Genomic DNA, 21,844 nt, shown 5'->3' on the forward strand with positions numbered 1-21,844 from the left:
ATATCATGTAATCACGACATCCTCCTCCTTTAAACATAGGTAGAATATAGTGATAGAATTTACACTAAACACTTATACTAAATATATGTCCAAGCCACAGTTTTTATAATAGTAATAATAACCCTTTAAAACCTCAAAATGTCCACCTTATCCACTTATTTTAAGCATAAAAGGGTCAGAAAATGTCCACACTATGTGCCGTTGCCCATTTTTCCAGAATAACTTCCAATATCTGGCAGTTATTCCCGATTAACTGCATGTTAAAATAGTGTTTTAACAATTTTAAATGAAGAAAACCAAAAAGGTTTATCTAGACAGGTGTTCTTCCCTCTCTCTCCTTTCTGGCGACAAAGACACTGATTCTCGGGCTTCTCGGGAGTTCTCAGCTTTCAGAAACATCAGCGATACGCTCTGTGTTAAAAGGTTCATTACAGTTGTGTACATTACTATTATTGACTTAATTGTGGATTTATTTCTCTTTTTGATGTTAAGAAATGTATTTTGCATCATAAATGTATTTTTTATTGTGAAGTACACATCATTCCATATCAAAACAAGCACCTTTACTGTGAAATTCAGTGAAATATCATCAATAATGTCTTTATTGTGTTATAATTTAAGCACAACGATTGTTTCATTCAGACTAGCTGCTCATTGGCCCCCAGGTCATTTGAGTTTCACACCCCTAGGTGGATCTAAAGTAATGACTTGGTCAGCAGCAGCTAAAACCTAGAAGTCCAAACATGCACATCCAGCCTCCTGCAGCCAGATGATTAACACCAGTGGTTTGACAGCTTTCATGTAAACACCGTCGTCGCACTTAAACCACCATTTGCCGTTTTGGCAGGGAGCATGGAGCCGACCATGAGAGCTATTTACGCTGTTCTCGAAACTTCCCATTTCATCTGTTGCAGCTTCTGAAGGGCTCTTGAGCTCTTGCACTGTTTGTTGAGATGAGAAATGGCAGTGAGTGCCTTCCTCAAGGTCTGCACTCACTGTTGTCTCAATTTGTCAAGTTTTGGCATCTTTATACACCATCCGAGCCCCAAAATGTCAAATGTTGCTTGAAAAGTTACTTCCTCCCGTTAGAGCATCATAAATTTTCTACCTTTTAGAGGGGAAACCAACAGAGCATAAAGGACGTGGGGCCCCACCAGCCCCCCACCCTGAGCTCGTTTAAGGGCTTTAATTTATGCCTGTTTCCATGGTAACTATCTCCTTGGTCTTTGCTAAAGCAGTCAGCGCTGAGGTCCATTAGTAACTGTATCGTCTGCCTGTTGAGAAAATGCATGTGAATGAGTCGAGCCAGGCTGGGAGTCTAAACACAGCATCTGTCACTTTGTCGTTTTGCCACCTTAAGTGATGCCTTTAAGTTTCCTCAGGCTTCGTGCTTTTGAAGAACGTCTTCTCTTAAGGTGCAGGGTAATCCCGCAGTGACTGATGTGACTCTGTTCACTGTCAAAACAGAGCCAAGGAAAATTGGGATTACCATAACAGATCGCGAAAGCTCACTCTTTGGCATGGGTTTTAATCAACATGGGAACATGAAAAAGCTAAAACAATTGCGAGATTATTTTGGGAGATAATGTTATGATCAGATTTTAACACAATCGGATCTGAAGACTATAAATAAAGGGATAACTTTTCTTAAGAATAGCTTGAAAATCAATCCAGTTTTTACATTGTTTGGTATATGTTTTCCTATACTGAGCTGTATTCTGGATTAAAATAGTCACTGAAGACTTTGTTGGGAAAAAATCATAATAAAAATGTTAACATAATCTGATGTGTTTGTTTAAAAAAAAAAAAAAAAAAAAATACAATACAACACCTACAAGTGTCTGTGTGTCACCTGAATAAAAAAATGGGTGACTATGGCTCAGTGATAGAGCAAGATGTCTTTCAACTTAAAGGTTGTGGGTGAGATTCCCGGCTCTGCTGAGATTTAACTGAACATAAATGCACTGATGAATGTGTGAGTGAATGGCAAAAACTGGAGTGTAAAGCAGCTTTTAGTGGTCGTGAAGACTAGAAAGGTGCTTTATAAATACAGACCATTTACCATTTAACCTAATATCCAAATCCGAATGATTTTCTGAAGTGTTTTTTGTTGTTGTCGGGTTTTTGTGTTTTTTGACAACCAAAGTTCACATGTAGATTAAAACGTGTTTTATTGTAGTACTTAGTACTATTAGTACTGTAGTACTAAAATAAAACCACATTATGTGATAATCTGCTGCCTTTTGTCACAAAATGCCGGAACGCGATATGTAATAAAAACGTTTATAAATGATTATACCCTAACTAGTACACTAATTATACTCTGTATTGTGTAAAATAAAAAAGTGACCAATTTTCTCTTTGCTCTTCTTAATATTATTTACTGTAGCTTTTCACCATTGTGTTAAATGCAATGAACAAAGGGCAAAATATGCACTACAGAACAGTAGAAGTTCTGCTCTGTTTGTGCAGGTGCAGTAGAACTGATCTTTGTTTCCTTTGAAGACCAGAGGGAGGTGATCTATTTCTGCCCACCAATGATGATCCAGCATTAACTGTTATTATGTTTGACTCATTGTTAAGAAAAGACGCGAGCAATTAGCTGCCTCACCTTCTACTGAGACTTCAGTCACTCAACCCACTTCCACTAGATCTTATTTCCTGCAGCAGATTTATAAAAAAAAAAACTCCATCGTCTTCAGCTCTGAACCCAGTGAAGGACCAGCGGCAGCCTCAATGTGTGCTTTGAACCATAAATCCAATGCTTATGAGACAGTAAGTCATAGTATTACAGTCAAATCCATTTTATTTGTATCATGTCAAATCACAACATACGATTTTAAGGTTCTACAGTATTACAGTGAGAAGAGGAACCCAACAATTCACACAATGAGCAAACATGAGGCATCAGGGAGAAATCTCTGACAGAACCAGACTCAAAAATGTGCCTATATGAATACACTACCTCACTAAGAAATGTCCTTATTTTTGAGAAATAATCAGAAATACACTCTATACATTGTTTATGTGGTAAACGACTATTCTAGCTGCAAACGTCTTGTTTTTAAATGAAATATGTACATAGGTGTATAGGGCTCTCGGTTGTTTACAAACATTGTGGATGCGCGTGCAGTGCGGGTGCAGAAGGGCACCACTCAGCGTTTAACTAGCAGTGTTGTCGTGAAGTTAGTCGGCTCTCATGTACGAATTCAGACGGCTAAAAAAAAAGGAGATGTTTTCCCCGTACTACGCCAGCTTGTCGCCTTGTGATAAACACAGGTTATGTTTGGAAATTCACCTTGGTGAATGGGATACAGCTTGATGACACATGTGCTTTAGGCGCCGGTGAGTGGATTAATAACGAGACAAAGTGGCCCCGTCTCCCGATATCCACTTGTACCTGATCGACACTCTGAGTCTTTATTCCAAGGAGAACTTAAAGTCCTACACGACTCTGGATGCTTACGAAAGTGAACTGTTACAGTATTAGCAACACAACTTGTCCAGATCTTTACCGGCTGCTTCCTTCAGCTCCACAAACTACCCTGGGAAGGGCGACCAGAACAAGTACGCCGGACAACGTGAGCGTCTTCAAGAGATTTTAATCTACACACAACTTAATAGGTTGTAAACCGACAAAGCAAACAGCTTCTGATGATCAGTTACAGATGAAATACAGCTACGGTAGTTTGACTTAAACCTGAGTTTAATTACGCTGTTGCTCTCAAACATTGTTTTTTAACATTGTTATGCATAGTAATAACAATGTTATGCATAGTTGCTCACAATAGGGATTTCTGCAACCGACATGCGCAGAAGAGAGAAGGTGACTCGCGTATGACGTAGACTGCCAAGGGATCTATAGAGAGTGTTCTAATGTACATTGTGTTTGCTAATCACATTAAGGCTACTGGATGTTTAGAAAACCCCTGAAAACCCTTGTGCAATGATGTTAGCACAGCTGGTTCTTTGAGGAAAGGGTATTATTTGGAATAAAAATCATTATTTCTAATCTTGTCTTGACTATATTTTCTATTCATTTTGCAACTCTTTTGATGAATAAAAGTGTGACTTTTAATGGCAAAAACACAAAAACATTGTATAGGGGACCCCAAATTGTTCAACGGTAGTGTACATATACCTATTGTGTTTTGATACCTCTATGTTGCAGTTACTTTTACAAAAATAAGTGCAGTCTTTAAAGATCTTAATTCTAATACACCAATAAAATTCCTTCAATTGGAAAAAAGGAGACATTTTCCCTTATAGGTCCAAAACTTTCAGCACCTATAGGACTCACAGATCATCATCATTATAAGAGTGCAGTGGTCTGGCTCCTAGAGAACGGAGGTGGACACACTGCACTTCATACTTTGTCGAGAGAGAGAATGTGTTTTTTCTGTGCTACCTGCAGCCTTCTCTCAAACAAAGCTTCATGCCAACAGTAAAGAACACAGAGTCCTCCACTGTCGCTCTTTGTTTACTAGTGTGACGTGGTGCTATTCACGTAGGTGACACGGCTGCGTAAATATCTGCGTAATTTAATTTCGTCTGGCTCAACACCCCGCCGTGGAAATGCAAGTCAGAGCAGGGTGTACTGTTCCAAAATGCTGTTTCAGTGAGCTGTGGGAAATGATGCTTAATACAGGCAAGGTGCTCCTGAAACAATGTCATCGATGTTACCTGTTATGGAGACATGAGGGCGCAGTGGGAGGAAAAAAGCTAGGGATGGTTTTTGTTGGCAGACGGGTCAAACTGGCCTGTCCTTCCTGCTCCAACATTGACACAATTATTAATACTTTCACATCAAGTTATATCACCTGTAAAAGAAATCAACAAATGTGGACTTTGAAAACACAGAGGTTGGGGGTTATAATTTGTATCGTTTGTATTTTTGCTGCCTCTCTTTTGTTTTGTATGTAGAGTTAAAATCATTGAGTTCAGCAAATAATTGGCTCATATACACATGACTATACTGTTCCACTGAAATACAGCAGAGAACATCGGGTGAGACAGATGGAAATAGCATTGCTATAAAGCTGATTTCAATGGAAAAATAATTCATTCATAAATCATTCACTGAATAATATTTACTGCTCTTCTAATTATGTTCTTTTGTGTATACTCAATGATGTTGGTGTGTAGCCCTTTTTAGGCTATACCATGTGTAAATCAAATCAATTTTATTTTATGAAAAAAATATCCATTGAGTTCACCATTATACATCTTAACATGATTCATCTTTCATTTGAAATGTGCTTCTTTATTTACTCTATAAGTTTCCTTTGTTCTGAGAAAACTGCTACTAGTTGTTTTTTTGTATCCTTTATCCCTATAAATTGTATATATTTCTATATACACCTATATATATTGTATGAATACATTTTAAAACAACAAAATCCTGCAAATGTTAATATTATTATTCCTGAAACAACTGCCATGAAATATTAACCTTGTGTATTTCCTTCAATAAAATGTACAAGCTGGCATAGCTTAATTAAACCGACTAAAATGTGACGTCAACACTGATTGGCCAGAGTGTGTCGTTCCGTGGAAGAGCCAAGAATCCAACTCGCCATTGTTCTTTCGTGTCCGATCAGGCTTTTATTGTGTCCATTGATACATTTTTGATTGATTGTTTAACCATAACCCCACGAATCAGTGGCATCAGTTTGATTACATCTCTGTGTTGCAGTCCAGGAGGTGCTACACTCTGTGATTGTAGCAGTGCGACGCGGTTTAGGCGGAGGGCACCGAGTCAGGAAAGCGTGTGCAGCACTCATGCGGCTCGCACTGTAAACAAATACCCATACAACATCAATTAGTGCTGTGTGAATGCGAGGTAATGAGCAGCTCTGAGTGAAAGACCACACTTCACTATAATGGCTGCTGCTGCTGCTGACTGCAGACAACAGCCTGTTAGTGTAGAGATGCTAAAAACTATTGTTACATAATTGCTTGTGCAAAGTCAGCTACAAAGAGTATTATTATTGTATTATACAGTAACAGTTTTTTTTGGTACCTGCTCTGGTGAGGTTCCAGGCGAGCTGAGCCGATACCGAAATGTGATGTCACTGGAAGAGTGACAAGAATGAAAATCGAATGATGTCATACTTTAGATCAGTGAAAAAAAAAGACTTAAAAATCCTGGAAACATATATTAATCTCCAACATTTAGCAAGGACGTTTCAGTACACCAGAAACTCATTATTATTATTATTATTATTATGCTACAATTCTCCTCTGTCCCCCATTTTTAATTTCAGCCCAGACGTTCTAGGCACATTTTTGAGTCGGGTTCTGTCAGAGATTCCTTTCAGTGAAATTGAATTGTATTGAATTGTATGACTGAAAATGTATAATATAAAAATATGCATATATAAATATATAATGTCCCATTAAAAATAAAAAGGAAGTGGTAAAGAAACAACTCTGCCGTAAAAAAAAAAAAAACAAAGAAGAAGAGAAAGAATAATGATAGAACCTGCACCGCACAGCCTTCAGAGTTTAAATGAGCATTGTATTCCTCTTTAGTCAGAGTTGACATTTATGAAAAAAAATGTAGCTTATAAGTCGTTGTTACTGGAAATGATCATCCCTGCTGCTGCTGCTGCTGCTGCTGCTGCTGCTGCTGCTGCTGCTGCTGCTGCATGGTCAAGTAAACAACAGGGAAATGTTTCTCAGGGTATGACCTACAGTAACCTGACAGGATGTCATCTTCACATCCATACGACCAACACTGAACACAGTGGTTAGGAAGGAGGAGGAAACAGCAGCTCTGACACATGCAACAGATTCGAAGAAATCCTTAAAAACAAAGCCATGCCATTTTGTAAAAAAAAACACATGGGAATGGAATTTCATACAAGATGAAATACAATAAAAGATAAAAAAAATATATATATAAATAACATGTTCCACAGCTGTGCAAAGATCTGAAATGTGATAAGTATTGAATTTTATGCATAAAAAGAAAGAAAGACACTGTATGTAATATTTATGTACAATACTGCATTTCAACACATGCAGTTGTGGGCCTTCAAACCCTTTTTTTCTTCGTGACTGTTAATGCGTCACACGTTGATCTTTTTTTTTCTTCTGCTGTTTGTATCCGTGACGCTTTCGGAGGCATTGTTCAGCCTCCGTCTGACTCTCGTGTGATCAGATTAGAAAGTGGACTTAATCCCCGCTGTTATTTTCCAATATTACTAATGTAGCCGTGTTCTATTGGCTGATGCGGACAGATGTCTAAACCTCGTCAAGCCGACCCCCGTGATACCCTCACTGCTGTTATCTTTGGATATATCACACACACACACAGGATGACACATTCAGGTCAGTCACTTTATGAAACACTTATCTGGGTATAGGAAAAAAGGACACATTTTACGATTTGCACATCTGCACTAATTTACATTTTCCTTCAGCCATTAAACTCTTACAGTATAAAAAAATATTGATATTACCATAATTATGCATATTATTGTTGTAATTATTATGTTTTTATCTGGCATACAAAATGTACAAAAATATCACACAATCCCCGACAAAAAGCATGATCTATTACCTGTTTCATATTTGAATTAATATTTTTATAACTACATATTTTCACAAAAACACCACTATATAGGCCTACACAATATAAAATAAAATAAAAATACATGCTATATAGAATAAATAGTCTATAAAATGAAAAGCAACCTTCCCAAAGCTTTACTTCTCCATCCATCCTCCATGTGTCCTCTGTCCTCTGACCGTGTCCACTGTGCTCACCCCAGGAAAGAGGGACGAGAGCAGAGTTCTCCACTCCATGGTAAAAAATGAAGCTACATCTTGTGACAACTCATGAGATGTGCAGTGTTTCAGAGAGTACAAAAACTCTCTGCTGCTGCGGAGCTGAGGAGGAAGTCCATTTCTAGAGCTGCACTGACCTCTGCTGGACACACTGTCGCAGTGCAACAAGGACTGTATTTTCTTTTCTATCCTACGTCATGCAGAAGAAAAACATCACAATATTCTACACGTAAACTTTGGAACACCTTTATAAAATGGTACACTTGGACTTAATAAGCACATTTCAGATTCACATGCACACAATAGAGCAGAACTGGGCACACGGAGTGACTCACAAGAGAACATAGACAACATAAATACGACGGAGTCATAATTCAATGAAAATGAAGTGCATGTAAAGTAAATGCTAAACTCAGATCATTTCAAACTGGAGGAAAAGGAAAAGAGAGTGAAATGCATCAAACACAAACTCAGCGCTTTATAATCAAGTATTTTCACTTTTCTTTTCTTTATTTTTTTTACCTTAAAGGATTGTAAGATAGTATAACATCAGTATTAATTTGAACTTAAATTAATATGTAAATCAGTTTAATTACTTACCCTTGGAGCACAAAGCACTGAGGCTGCTGTTTTCCATGACTATGTTAAAATGTACTACAGAGGTTATAAGAATGAGCAATAAAGAGTGTCTTAGATTCTCTCTCTATATATATGTATACATATATACCTTTACTGTATATACATACAAATAAATCAAATTGAATTTGTGAAATTTCATATTTAAGTTTACTAATTGTTTTTATGAACAAAAAATAGAAGAAACATGGTCTATTTGTGACTTCTGCATCCCTTTGATAAATGTGATTTCATACTAATACTTTTGAAATAAGCCAGAAAATAATAAACAATTAAAACAACATAAACTGCGATGTTGACAGATTGCACAGCTCCATATTGACTTGTGTTTTAAATCATAATTTATTCACTCTGTTGTACATAATGATCTTTCTCTAACTCTGTTCTATTTCATTTGTTTTAATTTTTTTCATTTCCCTGTTCATTCTTATTTATCTGTCTCTCTCTTCTTGTCCTATATGTGCACCATTGACCAGGGCAAATTCCTGTTATTGAAAAAAAAAAAAAAAAACATTAAACTTGATCAAATAGGAAAGGAAATTCAGTGCAGATTTAAAACAAAAATATATTTAATTATTGAAATATAAAATCCTGTCCCAATCCAGCCTGTTTGTTCTGCCTGTTCATCTCAAGCATGCAAAGCCACACTCTACCAGCTGGTGGCAGGATTGAAACAATTTGTCCCCGCCACTAAAAGTCAAAGAAGAAAAGGGGCGTGACTCTTTAAGACCTATGTGTTTAAGATAACGAAGCTACAGAACCGAGCCATGACTTAAAGGCTTAAGAAGAGAAGAGAACCACTTTTGAACCAGTGTCGCGTGTTCTGAACCAGCAGACTTCTTCATGACTGCACAGGTGAGTGTCTTTTCTGTCACGTAATTGTTAGCATGTTAGCGTGTTTATCAGGAAGTGCACGGCAGACCATATTGACATTTCTCATCGATTTAGCACCACGAGTTACGTCAAAAAAAAAAGGTTAAAACAGCGTGTGTATCTGTGCTTATTGTGAAAAGCGACTGCTACGTCATAGAATGTAGTTCAGTTTTTTCCAGTGCTTAAATATGCGTTGCTGTTTTGGTAGAAATACGTTTTAAGTTTTCCATATGTTACAGTTTTTCTCAATTGTTTACACACAAATTCTGGTACTTGAGACACAATGACCACAACAGGTAACTCATGCACCAACCCCCTGAACCAACTCTGCTAATCTACAAGCACAATTCCTGCTTTACACTCAAATTGCAGTTGTAAAACACACTTTTTTCAAAACACTACACACAATTCTCTGCATTTGGCACAATTTTCATGAAGAAAATCTCTTGTTTTCACAAGGAACACACTGTCATTCAAAATTCTAAAGTTAATTTCCCTACTATGCAAACTGACTCATCACATGGGAAAACACCTGTCACACAGTTTTACAATTTGCAATCAGTGCGTGAGCATAAAAGGGTTCTGTTTTGTATGTAGATCACTGTATGTGCAACTTTGTGTTGGTTGGGATGTTCACTGTGTACATTGTTTTTGTGGGAAATACTACTGTGTATTTGTGTGTTTTGAGTATAAAAACAATCCATCCATTATCTACCACTTCATCCTCCACCGGAGGGTCGCAGGGTGACATAGGGCAATCGGCGGGGTCACACCCTGGACAGTTCACCAGTCCATCACAGGGCCACATATAGAGACAAACAATCATTCACTCACACTCTCACACCTACGGCCAATTTACTACACCAACTACTACACCAACTGTGGGCCCCCTATAAAAACAATATTCTAAAATATTTTACACACTTATGTATGTAGTGTCTGTAGTAAGTGTAACACTAAACACTAAAAAAGGCCAAAGTCATTATGATCAATGGAGAAGAAGTGTTTTCCATTCATCATAGTGTTTTACATTGATCACATCAGTGTTCAACTGTTTCTTATAAATGTCTATTGATATGATGGTTTGTGTGTCATTTGAAAACAAAATACCATTTTGAGAAGAAATAACATTGTTTTGAATGTAAAGTTTCATTTTGCAGGAGAATTGAGGGATTTTGCCCATTGTGTGTGTGTTTTTTGGATTTGTGTGTAGAGTTGTGAGAGCATGAGGCATGCTTTCAGAAAATGTGTAAACAATCGAGAAAACTGTAAGAGTTTGCCTGAGGGCACAAACGGTTTTCCTCAAGGATGAAGATTACACATCTTTAGAACAATGAGAAGTAGTTCGTAATCTAGATGTTTAAACTAACCTCACATTCTTCAAATTCATGTATAAATAAATGTGGTTAAGGTGAGAAACTGGACTATGACTTAATTCTTCCTCCTACCATATGCTTCTTAGACTTGGCCAAATTAGCTCCATGAAGAAGAGGTTATGTTGTCTCTGTGCCACCAGTTCGTCTATAATAAATGTGTAAATGAATAGTAAGTTCATGATATAATATAATCTTCTATTTTCTGAAAGCTCAAAACCTGCTAATTCGTTTCAATGGTGTAATTGAGCAACATATGGTGACCATGAAACAAAATGCTCATTTTACATAATCAATCCAGAGCAGCTGAAATATAACTTTTATTTCAATGAAGAAGATAAACATGTTCTTCATAAATGGGGCATGTTGACATCACAGATGTATGAAAGATGTTTGTTGGACTTTTCATCATTGCATTCATTAATTATATCAAGGACTGCAGCAGTACCATATATTGCAGTATTCACAATCAGATAAAAACAATAAAAGTTCAATGGCGCTGACTGTTTACTAAAATAATTCACTAGAGTTTGATCATCAGATTAAACCTCCTGCGTGTGTTTTCCTCTTCAGGTGTGTGTGTTGTACTTTGCTAAAAGTGCGGAGTTGACCGGTGTAAAGCAGGAAGAGGTCGCTGCAGTACCGACACCAATCAGCAGCCGGGACCTTTGGAACCTGTTGCTGCGGCGACACCCACGGTACAAAGCACCTCTGAGACACAGACTCTTAACCCTACATACATCAGAAACAGTATCTGATATTATCAACATGCAACTGTTTAATATTCTGAAAGGCATTTCTTTAAATCAGGTCCTGTGACTATTTATATTTTAAAAAGATACAAAACAAATGTACGGAAGCGTATTGCATTCACTTGAAGAAAAAAAAACTCCTGTTTTTCTCAGTACTTAATTTTCGGTTTGATTTTTTGAATCTGTTTTTCTGAGTAATTTTTTTCAGAATTATCGAGAACTTTTGCTATGGTACACGCCGCCGAAGGCGATTCCGGCGCCTTAGCTGCACACCGTGTGCATCCAATATTTTCAGCAGTCTGCTGATCGTCTCTTGAGTCACAACGTAGCCAGCCTGAATGCATTTCAAATGCATCATCTTGTATCCATGGAGCATGCCATATCTGTCCAACTGATCCTGGAGAAAGATTGCTATGTCTAGCAGATCTGAATGGGCTTTCCTTCTGAACAACCGCAAAGTCCTCAGGTGCCTGCGTTAAGTCGACAAACTTATGATAATACCATCTATCTGACTTAAAGACAGGACTATCTCCCAGTGTCTTAAACCCAGATCAAAGTAAAACTTGATTAAACTAAACAAGCCGTCCAGGTTGTTATAAAAAAAATTACTCCAAAAAGCAGGGGAAAAAAAAATTTGCACGAAAAACAGAAAAACAATTCTCAGAAAAACGGGGAACATTTTTTGCACGAAAAACAGAAAAATAATTGCTCTGAAAAACAGAAAAAAATTACTGTATTTTCCGCACTATAAGGCGCACTTAAAAGCCTTTAATTTTCTCAAAAAACGACAGTGCACCTTATAATCCGGAGCGCCTTATATATGGATCAATTTGTAAAGTTTGACTTTATCTGTTTTGTTGACATTCCCTTTAGCACAGCTCCATCTAGTGGATGCGTAACGCAACCCCAGTCAAACGTTTGACTGCAATATCTTCTATTCTATGCGCCTTTTAATCCGGTGCGCCTTATATATGAAAACATTTCTAAAATAGAACATTCATTGAAGGTGCGCCTTATAGTGTGGAAAATACGGTACTGAGAAAAACTGAAAAAAAAGGACTCCGAAAAACAGGGGGGAAAAAAATTTGCATGAAAAACAGAAAAGAAATTACTCCGAAAAACAGGGGGAAAATGTTTTTGCACGAAAAACAGAAAAAAATTACTCAGAAAAACTGAAAAAAAAATTAGACAGAAAAACAGGGAAAAAATATTAGTCAGAAAAACAGAAAAAAAATTATTCAAAAAATCAAACCGAAAATTAATTACTGAGAAAAACAGGAGTTTTTTGTTTTTTTTCAAGTGAATGCAATACGCTTCCGTACAAATGTTATATCAATGCATAAAACAAATCTTTCTGTTCTAATGACTACATCATTTGTGTTGCATCTATTATCGCAAGGGCAGCTGCAAGCATTTACTATATTTGGTGGACTTCATGCGTGTTTGCAGAAATGATGACATTTCCAATGTTTCTTGAATGCATCTTGAAGCTGGTCCTCTAAGCTCAACACACTCTTTTAAATTTACCAGGGTCTTTGAATGCATCTCGTAAACTGCTGGAAAAACCTACATTTTACACACACTTTTTCTTCAGACTCAAGTCCACAGAAAATGTTTGCTTTTTTTTTTTTTTTTTTTTAATGCATTTCTTTTCCCACAAACATGTAGTGATTGTGTTTGCTGTGTGTGTCCAGACTGTCTGTGCTGCAGGACCACGTGGTGTTGGCAGTGCGTCAGCAGTACGTTGCCATCGGCGAACAGGTGGTTGTGTCTCTGGGGGACGGGGACGAGGTGGCCGTGGTGCCTCCTCTCAGTGGAGGATAGAATACAAGGCAGGCGGTAAGTGATTGAATTTAATAAATCATGAAGTGGAGTTTCTGGTTCTACAACAGGAAACATGAGTCCACCTGCAGCAGCAGCCTTCCTCGCATCTGGAAGTTTTGTTAGTTGTGAGATTATATGAAAGAGGGAATCAAGATTCAAGATGCCTTTATTGTCTTTATATATCCAGACAAGAATCTTGTTTAAAATGTAGTTGGTACGTGGTTTAATAATGCCTATGCCTAAAATAATGCCTATTAAATACTTGTTTGTGGTATTGATATTTTTCTTTAGAAATGTCAGAGGAGCAGAAAGACGTCCTGAAGTTGAGCCATGATTGGCTCTCTGTACAGGAAGTGGTGGACACCGTCAACACTGCTTCTTGTGGAGCCGTTTCAGTGTTTATAGGTTTGTTTTTATAATGAAATAATAATAATGATAATTGAAGGACTCACCATTTAAAATAAATGAATAAATATCAAGTATTGGACGCGTGTGCATGTGTGCAGGTACGACCCGTGAGGACGTTTTGGACGGCAGGAGGGTAACTGGTCTGGTGTATGAAGCGTACGAGCTTATGGCCCAGTCGGAGTTCTCCAAACTGTGTGCTGACATCAGGAAGCGCTGGCCGTCCGTGACGCACATCTGTGCCTACCACAGACTGGGGTAACGCTCTCTAATAATGCTAATAAATGCTAATGTGCTAACTGCTAAAAGATGTTTCATTTGTACCTTCTGGGCTACTGTATACACATTGTGGTCCATTCTACATACAATCAGATGATTGTACACGCCAACATTTTACTCACTTGTCAAATTCTCTTCTCAGATGTGTGAAAGTAGGCGAGGCCAGTGTTGTCATGGCAATCTCCTCCCCTCACCGCCACGACGGCCAGCAGGCGATCCAGCACTGCATCAACCAGCTGAAGGCCAATGTCCCGATCTGGAAAAAGGTACAGGGTTCATATGGGTGCTTGGAATCCTTGAAATCCAAAAAAATAGCCTTGTGATTGAACAGTTTGCTTAATAGATGGAGGAATAGCTACTAAAAACTGGGCCTGGACCTTGCTTGTGTGTGTGACAGTGACTATTATACAACACGGTTTTGATTGTTTTATAGCAAAAAGCCATTTATTTTAATGTGATGGAATGAGATAATAATTTTGAGTATGTGTACTTAATCATTAATTCACCATACCTGCAAGGTGCTTGAAAAATTATTTAAAATAAGTACATTTAAATAAGTTTCACTAAAAAAAACATGTATACGTTAAAGATTGTGGGTACTTCACTGAGGAAAATTTCAGCTATTCAAACATCTTTTTTTCAAACATCAAACGACTTTGAGAAACAATATCTCTGGTTATTAGCTGGATGATGGTGATTGATTATTGATCATGTGTCTCTGATCAACAGGAAGTTTACGATACAGACGAGGTGAGCTGGAAGGAGAACTCCGAGTGTCCCTGGTCCAGTCGCAGTAAAGCTCAGAGAGAAAACGCCAATGCTGACGTGCCACAATCAGCTGCTGGAAATAAAGTGTAGGATTTCTGATAAAGAATTGAAGAAATACATTCTGCCAATGAGATTAAAGACATGGTCTGCATCTTGCTCACAGTAAATAAGCATATTTATGAATAAATAAAACAAACTTGAACTAAAGGGTCCTGTTCTTAATGTCCTGCAAGTTATCAAAACATTGTAAAAAGAATAGGGACTTCACTTTCTGTGCCATATTCCATTACCATGACACATGGACTTAAAGAGTGAATGAGGAAAACTATTATGTTAAATATTGAGTTATTAATTAATATAAATTCAATTATATTTTGTGTTTTCATTGACCTCTGTTTGTCTGTTTCATTGTCTGTCTGTTAGCAGCGTAACTCATGGACGGATTTGGATGAAATTTTCAGGAAATGTCTGCAATGGGACCAGGAACAAGTGATTACATTTTGGCCGTAATCCAAAGAAGCTATCACTGGTTCTAACATTCGCTGTCTGACCATAACGATATCACTGGTTACAACACTCGCTGTAAAAAAGTTCACGCTACAGTGATTACATCATGAAAAGTCGGGTATTTAAGTAGAAGCATGCAATGGTGGTTTCCTCATCTCAAACAATTTGTTGAAACAAAAAGCCAGTGGTGGGTATACGACAACAAAAAATGTCTTGTGCCCTTGAGCATCAATTACAGCTTGGCGACGTCTCATGCTGTTCACAAGTCGACTTATTGTCTGCTGAGACATGGCATCCCACTCTTCTTGAAGGGCGGCCCTCAGGTCATTAAGGTTCTGGGTACAGCTACGAGCCTCTACACGGTGACTCAGCTGATCTCATAGGTTTTCTATGGGATTCAGGTCTGGATAAAGTGCAGGTCACTCCATGTGAGGTACCCCAGTCTCCAGCCAGCTGTGCAAAATGTACTGAAACATTGAAAAGTTGGACATGAGCATTCAAAAGGCTCACGTGTAATGGTTATAGTGTGGGTTTAGGTTCATCCTGAAATTTCACCCAAAAGGTGAATATCCCTAACTTTTAGTGAGTAGCGTATACAGTATATACTTATATAAGTATGTGTCTCCCTATTGTCCTTTTCTCTTCACTGATGCCTAGTGTTTGCTCGTTGTGTGATTGTTTGGTTTCTCTGCTCTCCATGATGTTGTCTATGTACAGTGCCTTGAGATAATGTATTTTATGATGTGGCACTATACAAATACAATTGAATTGAATAAGTACATATGTATATATATATATATGTATATAACATTTTATTTTGCTGTAGTCAATGACAGGTGGACTTGTGTTTTGGATCATTGTCATGTTGGAATGTCCAAGTACGTCCCATGAGCAGCTTCCAGGCTGATGAGTGCAAATGTTCCTCCAGTATTTTTTGATAACTTACTGCATTCATCTTGTTTTCTGCATTCATTCTGACCAAATGTCCTGGTCCTTTGTAGCTCACACATCCCCAAAACATCAGTGATCCACCACCGTGTTTCACAGCAGGAATGGTGCACCTTTCATCATAGGCCTTGTTGAATCCTCTCCAAATGTAGTGTTTATGGTTGTTTATGGTTTGATCAGGGTCATTTGGATAGTTTGTGTTGTCATTATGATTTAAAAAGAGTAAACACAGTTGTTTGACAATAAATGGCTTCAGCCAACCACTAACCATAAGTGAAAGAAAGTAAAGTATACATACATATACACATATATACATTATTAACCCTAACCCACACTTATTTCCTTACCAGTCCAGATGATGTCCTTCGCCAGCAGAGGTCGCTAGAGGACAGATGAAGAGTGACGACGTCGTGGAGCAGAAAGTGAAACTGAAGAGCAAAGTCAGAAGACGAAGAGTCCTGGCGTCATGGAGGTACTGTACATTTTTATAACATATACTTTACATGAACAGATAGTTATAGAACATTTAACAGAACGTGTGGACTGACTCGTGAGAACGTAGTCCACCTGTCCCACAAGGGATAGTCACGTGCACCAGCTCTTAAACTCAAAAACAGCTACGTGTTGTAGTCTGCGCTCACTCTATTCTTCGACTCTAAACCTCAGAAGCAATTAATAAATAGTGAGTGATAACATTCACAGTTAAAACGTCTCACTACATTGGCCATTTGTTTGTTTGTCCACGACTGTAAGGTCTCGGGAGTTAGTGCTTAAAAGTGTGCGTGTGCTCGAAACGGATTCGCGTCCGCGGGAGCGCGCATTCGGTATATTATTTGGGTCTGAGTAGTAGGCTGTTACGGTGGCTGTTACAGTGGCTGTTACAGTGCCGATTTTGTCCACATACCGGTCCCTGGCTTCCCTATTTAATGTGTCCCCGTAAGTTCCACATCCTTTTGGGGATTTTAACATCTTTTTTCTTTCTTTCTTTGCTATCTGCATACTCTGCTTCTTCTCCTCGTTTACGTGCTGTTTGTTTACATTCGTGAAGCCTTCCACATGGCCGCCCCATTAGAGGGATTACTGCAATGCCACAAAAATACTTCTTTGTCCAAGTAGTCAACATTTTAAAGGTTAATTGCAGCCAAATGTAACTTTGTCTAAATCCTTTTTGTTGTTGTTGTTGTTTTGCAGTTTGTAGGGGACATCATTGCCACCATTGATGAAGCTGATTACAAAGACTCTGTCAAATTAAAGCAGATTCTTCAGTCTTACGAGGAAAAAGGTTCCTGCTACATCGTGAAAGGGAACTTTGAAGAATTGGACCAGCTTTCACGACAACTGTTAGCAGTGGATTGTAACTTCAATCCCGCCACATATGGACTAATTACATATCAGCAATCCAGAAATGCTTCAGCTCATGTCAGTGTGGACGTCTCTGCGGTTGTTATGGACTACATTCAGCAGAAATGTGCAAAAGAGCTCAACGAAATACAAGGAAACGAATTTGTCATAGAAGCACAGTCACAACGCAATAACCCCAGCAGCACAGCGAAGGTGACTGTAAGACCACTCCATGTCTCCACGACAAACTCTGTCCACGCTGACTACGTCAGACAGAGGTTCATCACGTTGTACCAGAGAACTGCCTCTGACCTGCAGGTCAAATCACTGTCTGTGAGTCAACAGAGGCAGGACCTGCAGAGAAGGTTTCCACAACTTCTATTTAAACCCAGCCACAAAACTAAAGTCACTGTGACTGGGCCTTTTGTGTACATGGCTAAATTAGAAGAGTTTCTTACACCACACAAAACACCAGAGTCGAGCAAAAGTCCAGTGAGCGAAGATCTGACAAACGGTCCAAACAGCCGTCCACGGTCTACAAACAGTAAAGGTCCTGAAGAGGAGTCATGTCCAATCTGTATGGAAATTATAGAAATAAGCAAGAAAGAGACTCTGCACTGCAAACACTCCTTCTGCAGAGACTGTCTTATAAGAGCTTTCCACTACAAGCCTGTGTGTCCCACCTGTGGGAAAGTGTATGGCACTTTGACTGGGACACAGCCTGAGGGAGGCAGAATGACCTACACCATAAAATCATCATCTTTGCCTGGATATGAGAAATATGGAACAATAATGATCCAATATCGCATTTCAGGTGGCATCCAAAAGGTAAGACTAATGAGAGAGCACTGGACTGTTTAAATTTCACCTTTGAAGTCGAACAGTTGTTGTCCAACATAGAAACAACAACAAAAAAAAAAGTCATCCTTTAATATGTAGTCCAAAATTTGGCAGAAAAGTTATACTTTAGTATATCGTCCAAAAAATTAGACAAAAACTAAAAGTTTAGTACGTCTTCCAAATTTTGACAAAAATGTCATCGGTTAGTGTGTCATCCAAAATTTGACATAAAAGTCAAAGTTTGAGAAGTAAGGTTAACTTAATTAGGTGGACTTGTGGTCTCAGTAGCTGTTGTTCCTAATAATAAATTTCTGCAGGCTGTACACAGAGGTTAAATGCTGCCCTCCACAGTTCAGTCCTGAATCACAGTTCTGCCTCTCAAAGTCTGACTGCTGATTTCAGCCAAAACATCCCATTGTAGGACGAATAGTAGTATTTTTTTTAGTTAGTTAGTTTTGTGTTGTACCACTTTTATTAGTTTTGTGATTATATATGTCTCGATGGACCCTACAGTTGTTATTTTAAAGGTATTTTTATTCAACCAATGTCAACTTAAATTACTAGCGTTACCTCACAAAGTCCAAGGTATCCTTTAATGACAACTGAGCAGATGTTAAAGAGCTGGCTTATATTTCAGTGGAAGTTGTAAGTGATGCTAATAATCAATGTTGTCTTTCTGCAGGAGGAGCATCCGAACTGTGGTCAGCCGTATGATGGCGTGTCCCGTACGGCGTATCTCCCCGACTCCCCAGAGGGCAGGCGGATTCTGGAACTGTTGAAACGAGCCTTCGATCAGAGACTCATCTTCACCGTGGGTCGTTCCACCACCAGCGGCAGGAACAACACGCTCACATGGAACGACATCCACCACAAAACCTCAACACATGGAGGACCAACTCAGTAAGGACTCTATTTAACATTTTATTAATGCACATTACACACAAGAGCAGGTTGTCCTACCACTGCAGCACACAGACCTTTTTTGGCTTGTGAATGTGTTAGGGATTTGGAGGAGTGAATCTCAGGATTTTAAAATTCCATTCCGATTCAGATTCCTTGGCTCACAATTTGATTAAAAATCAATTTTCGATTGAAAAAATTTCTGATTTGGATTCAAAATGAATTAGGGTTAGGCCTCTTGAACATTAAAAACATTTCAAAACAATAAGCATATTTTATATAAATATGTGGGGATGAAAACAGCTGAGACAAACCAAGCAGTGGATGATAATATAGTTTCCCTCTTTCATTTTAAATCTATGACATGAAAAACTGACGGACAAATGCTCTGTAATAGTTCTTCTCACCACCATGAAATTGTCCATATAAGGTTGTAGAATGTAATGTTTTTATACTGTGTTCGCAGCTATGGTTACCCAGATCCTGACTACCTGAGTCGAGTGGCAGATGAACTGAGAGCCAAAGGAATTGAATGAGTCACTTCAAACATTAAGGTGACAGTGCTCATACTGTATATTGTGTTAAGTTACATTACAACAAGGTTCTTTTCAGATATTTTACACTTTAAATTAAGATTAAGACATAGAAGGTATAATTAATTAATTTTTTGTTGACGTTCGAAGAAGAATTACACTATTAGACCACGTTGAATCATAAACTATAGGTTTTGATCCATGAGAAAATAACATTTGTATTAAAATATAGTAGTAGTTGTATCAGAATTGTATAATCAAGTATGATTGGTCTGTTTGTTGTTTTCAGTTGTGACCAAAATGGAATTTTTTTTTTTTTTTTTAAACATTTTATCAAAGCACAATTCTTTTTATTAATTAGTTATTTTTCTAGTCTTGATGACCACTTGCGCTGGACCATGTTTTTGTTGTTTATAATAAGTTGGTAATAAATTAGAAATTACAGCTCAGCTGTTTCTGATGAATAAACAGCTGCTATTGCTGGCTATGTAAAAAAAAAAAATACATTGAATATCTTCTATTTGCCGAGCTGGGTTAGTAATCTCTGTGAAATCCCAGTAGAGACTCAGCTTCAAGCCTCGTGTGGAACAAAATAAATGCTGTGTTCAAGGTCCCCGAGCTTCAAAATAAGCATTGAAATCACTTGTATGATTAGGCACTTCCAAGCTCTTGGTTTATTTTCAAGGGTCAAAGACAGAACACAGACTAGAGGTCCCTTTATTCAGATAGAACATGTATAATCTCCATTATCAATCTCCCCTCCCCCCGCCCTTTGCTACATACAATATCAGAGGGTTATCAGTGATCAGCAGTGTCTTTCACAAGATCCATTCTTATCAGAAGCTGTGTGTTAAAACAGAAAAACAGTTAAAAACATATATGAAAGTACAATTCATAAAGTTAATCGAGGCAGTATGAAAAAACAAGTAATGTGAAAAGGCTTAGTTGGATGGTTTTAAAGCACAAAGATGACATGTGATGTTGAGACGCTGATGGTAATTGGGATTCTAAAAAAACACATCCTTTGCATTTGTGACTGATATAAATACAATTATAGTTTTCTTCCGATTCTCTATATTCCATAATAAACATATTACTAAACACTAATATCTGTGTGAAATGTAAGGTCTGGAATATGTTTAGAGGAGTTAAGCATGACAGGAACTGCTGGTCCAGCTCCAGTTACAGGGAAAACGACACCTTTCCAAAAATGTTGAACAGGGTTTGGCAGGTAAATCTGACGCAATGTTTTTCTACGCAATTCGAAATCAGAGTCAAAACATCATATCTTCATCAGCTCTACCAATCTTTTTTCCCCCTAAAGTATGAAATATTGTACAACAATTGGAGATTAAAGAGATGTGTTGGTTTTTAAAAAAGTAACTTGAATGTGCTCTTAACACTCCTCTTTAATTCAGTTTAACTTTAACTTAAAAAAACACGGTGTTCTGCCATCAAAAATACTACGTGAAGCACTAACTAGAGCGCTGTGAACTCAGGGGGGACGTCACTCCCACTACTGATGTAAATGGAACACAGCATAACTTGCTAGCATGCTAAAAGAAACTACCAAGCGTGTGAATTGATATTACGGAGCCGATATATGAATTTAAAAAGGTGCAAATCTGTTGAACCATCGCTTCATGAAGTAAAGGCGTGTTTCATGTTTTATCAGTTAAATTTCATCAAAACCCAAAAAATGTTCAGGTTCCAACTCCCAGGACACGGGTTTAAAAAAAAAAAAAAAAGTACCGCTAAACAGGGTTCTGGATATGCTGCATATGATGTGTACATCATTACATGTTAATGAGTTCCACATAAATGTAGCAATAAATACAGAGTGTCCGGTTGAAAGGGCTTTCAGGTTCATTTGCAACTAGCTCTCCTTTCTGTACTCGTAGACACAATTCATACGTAATGTTTAGCGTCTGGTTTCATGAGTGACCAGTTGGAATATGCATGATAACTTATTTGACAAAGTAAAGCAAGGCTTAAAAACACTTAATGTTCTATTTGGCCTGATTGTATTTGCTTTATTATTAGCATTAGCAGCTAAATATAGCAGTTATGT

General features: G+C 37.9%; 2 protein-coding genes across 2 annotated transcripts; both read left to right on the plus strand.

The window, feature by feature from the left end:
• Positions 1 to 13,133: 13,133 nt before the first annotated feature.
• On the plus strand, positions 13,134 to 14,856 carry LOC310924663 (molybdopterin synthase catalytic subunit). Its single transcript, XM_083886453.1, has 5 exons — positions 13,134 to 13,267; positions 13,544 to 13,657; positions 13,759 to 13,915; positions 14,079 to 14,202; positions 14,666 to 14,856. Exons 2-5 carry the CDS (start codon positions 13,546 to 13,548, stop codon positions 14,792 to 14,794), a joined length of 522 nt encoding a protein of 173 aa, XP_083742579.1. The 5' UTR covers positions 13,134 to 13,267; positions 13,544 to 13,545; the 3' UTR covers positions 14,795 to 14,856.
• A 1,695-nt stretch (positions 14,857 to 16,551) lies between these two features.
• On the plus strand, positions 16,552 to 20,065 carry LOC310924963 (uncharacterized protein; the record flags this gene model as incomplete). The annotated part of the gene is made up of 4 exons (XM_083886829.1): positions 16,552 to 16,599; positions 17,351 to 18,328; positions 19,023 to 19,240; positions 19,707 to 20,065. The coding sequence occupies 4 exons, from the start codon at positions 16,552 to 16,554 to the stop codon at positions 19,774 to 19,776; spliced, it is 1,314 nt and encodes a 437-aa protein (XP_083742955.1). The 3' UTR covers positions 19,777 to 20,065.
• Between the last annotated feature and the right edge of the window lie 1,779 nt (positions 20,066 to 21,844).

The sequence above is a fragment of the Microchirus variegatus genome, assembly GCF_963457635.1.
Source record: "Microchirus variegatus genome assembly, chromosome: 3".
In the NCBI taxonomy this organism is placed as follows: Eukaryota; Metazoa; Chordata; class Actinopteri; order Pleuronectiformes; family Soleidae; genus Microchirus; species Microchirus variegatus.

Excerpts from the sequence above, each read along its gene's own strand:
- LOC310924663 (XM_083886453.1), top strand. The coding sequence starts at position 13,546 with ATGTCAGAGGAGCAGAAAGACGTCCTGAAGTTGAGCCATGATTGGCTC. Across the intron at positions 13,658-13,758 it reads AGCCGTTTCAGTGTTTATAG|GTACGACCCGTGAGGACGTT; the intron begins GTTTGTTTTTAT and ends GCATGTGTGCAG. Across the intron at positions 13,916-14,078 it reads TGTGCCTACCACAGACTGGG|ATGTGTGAAAGTAGGCGAGG; the intron begins GTAACGCTCTCT and ends TTCTCTTCTCAG.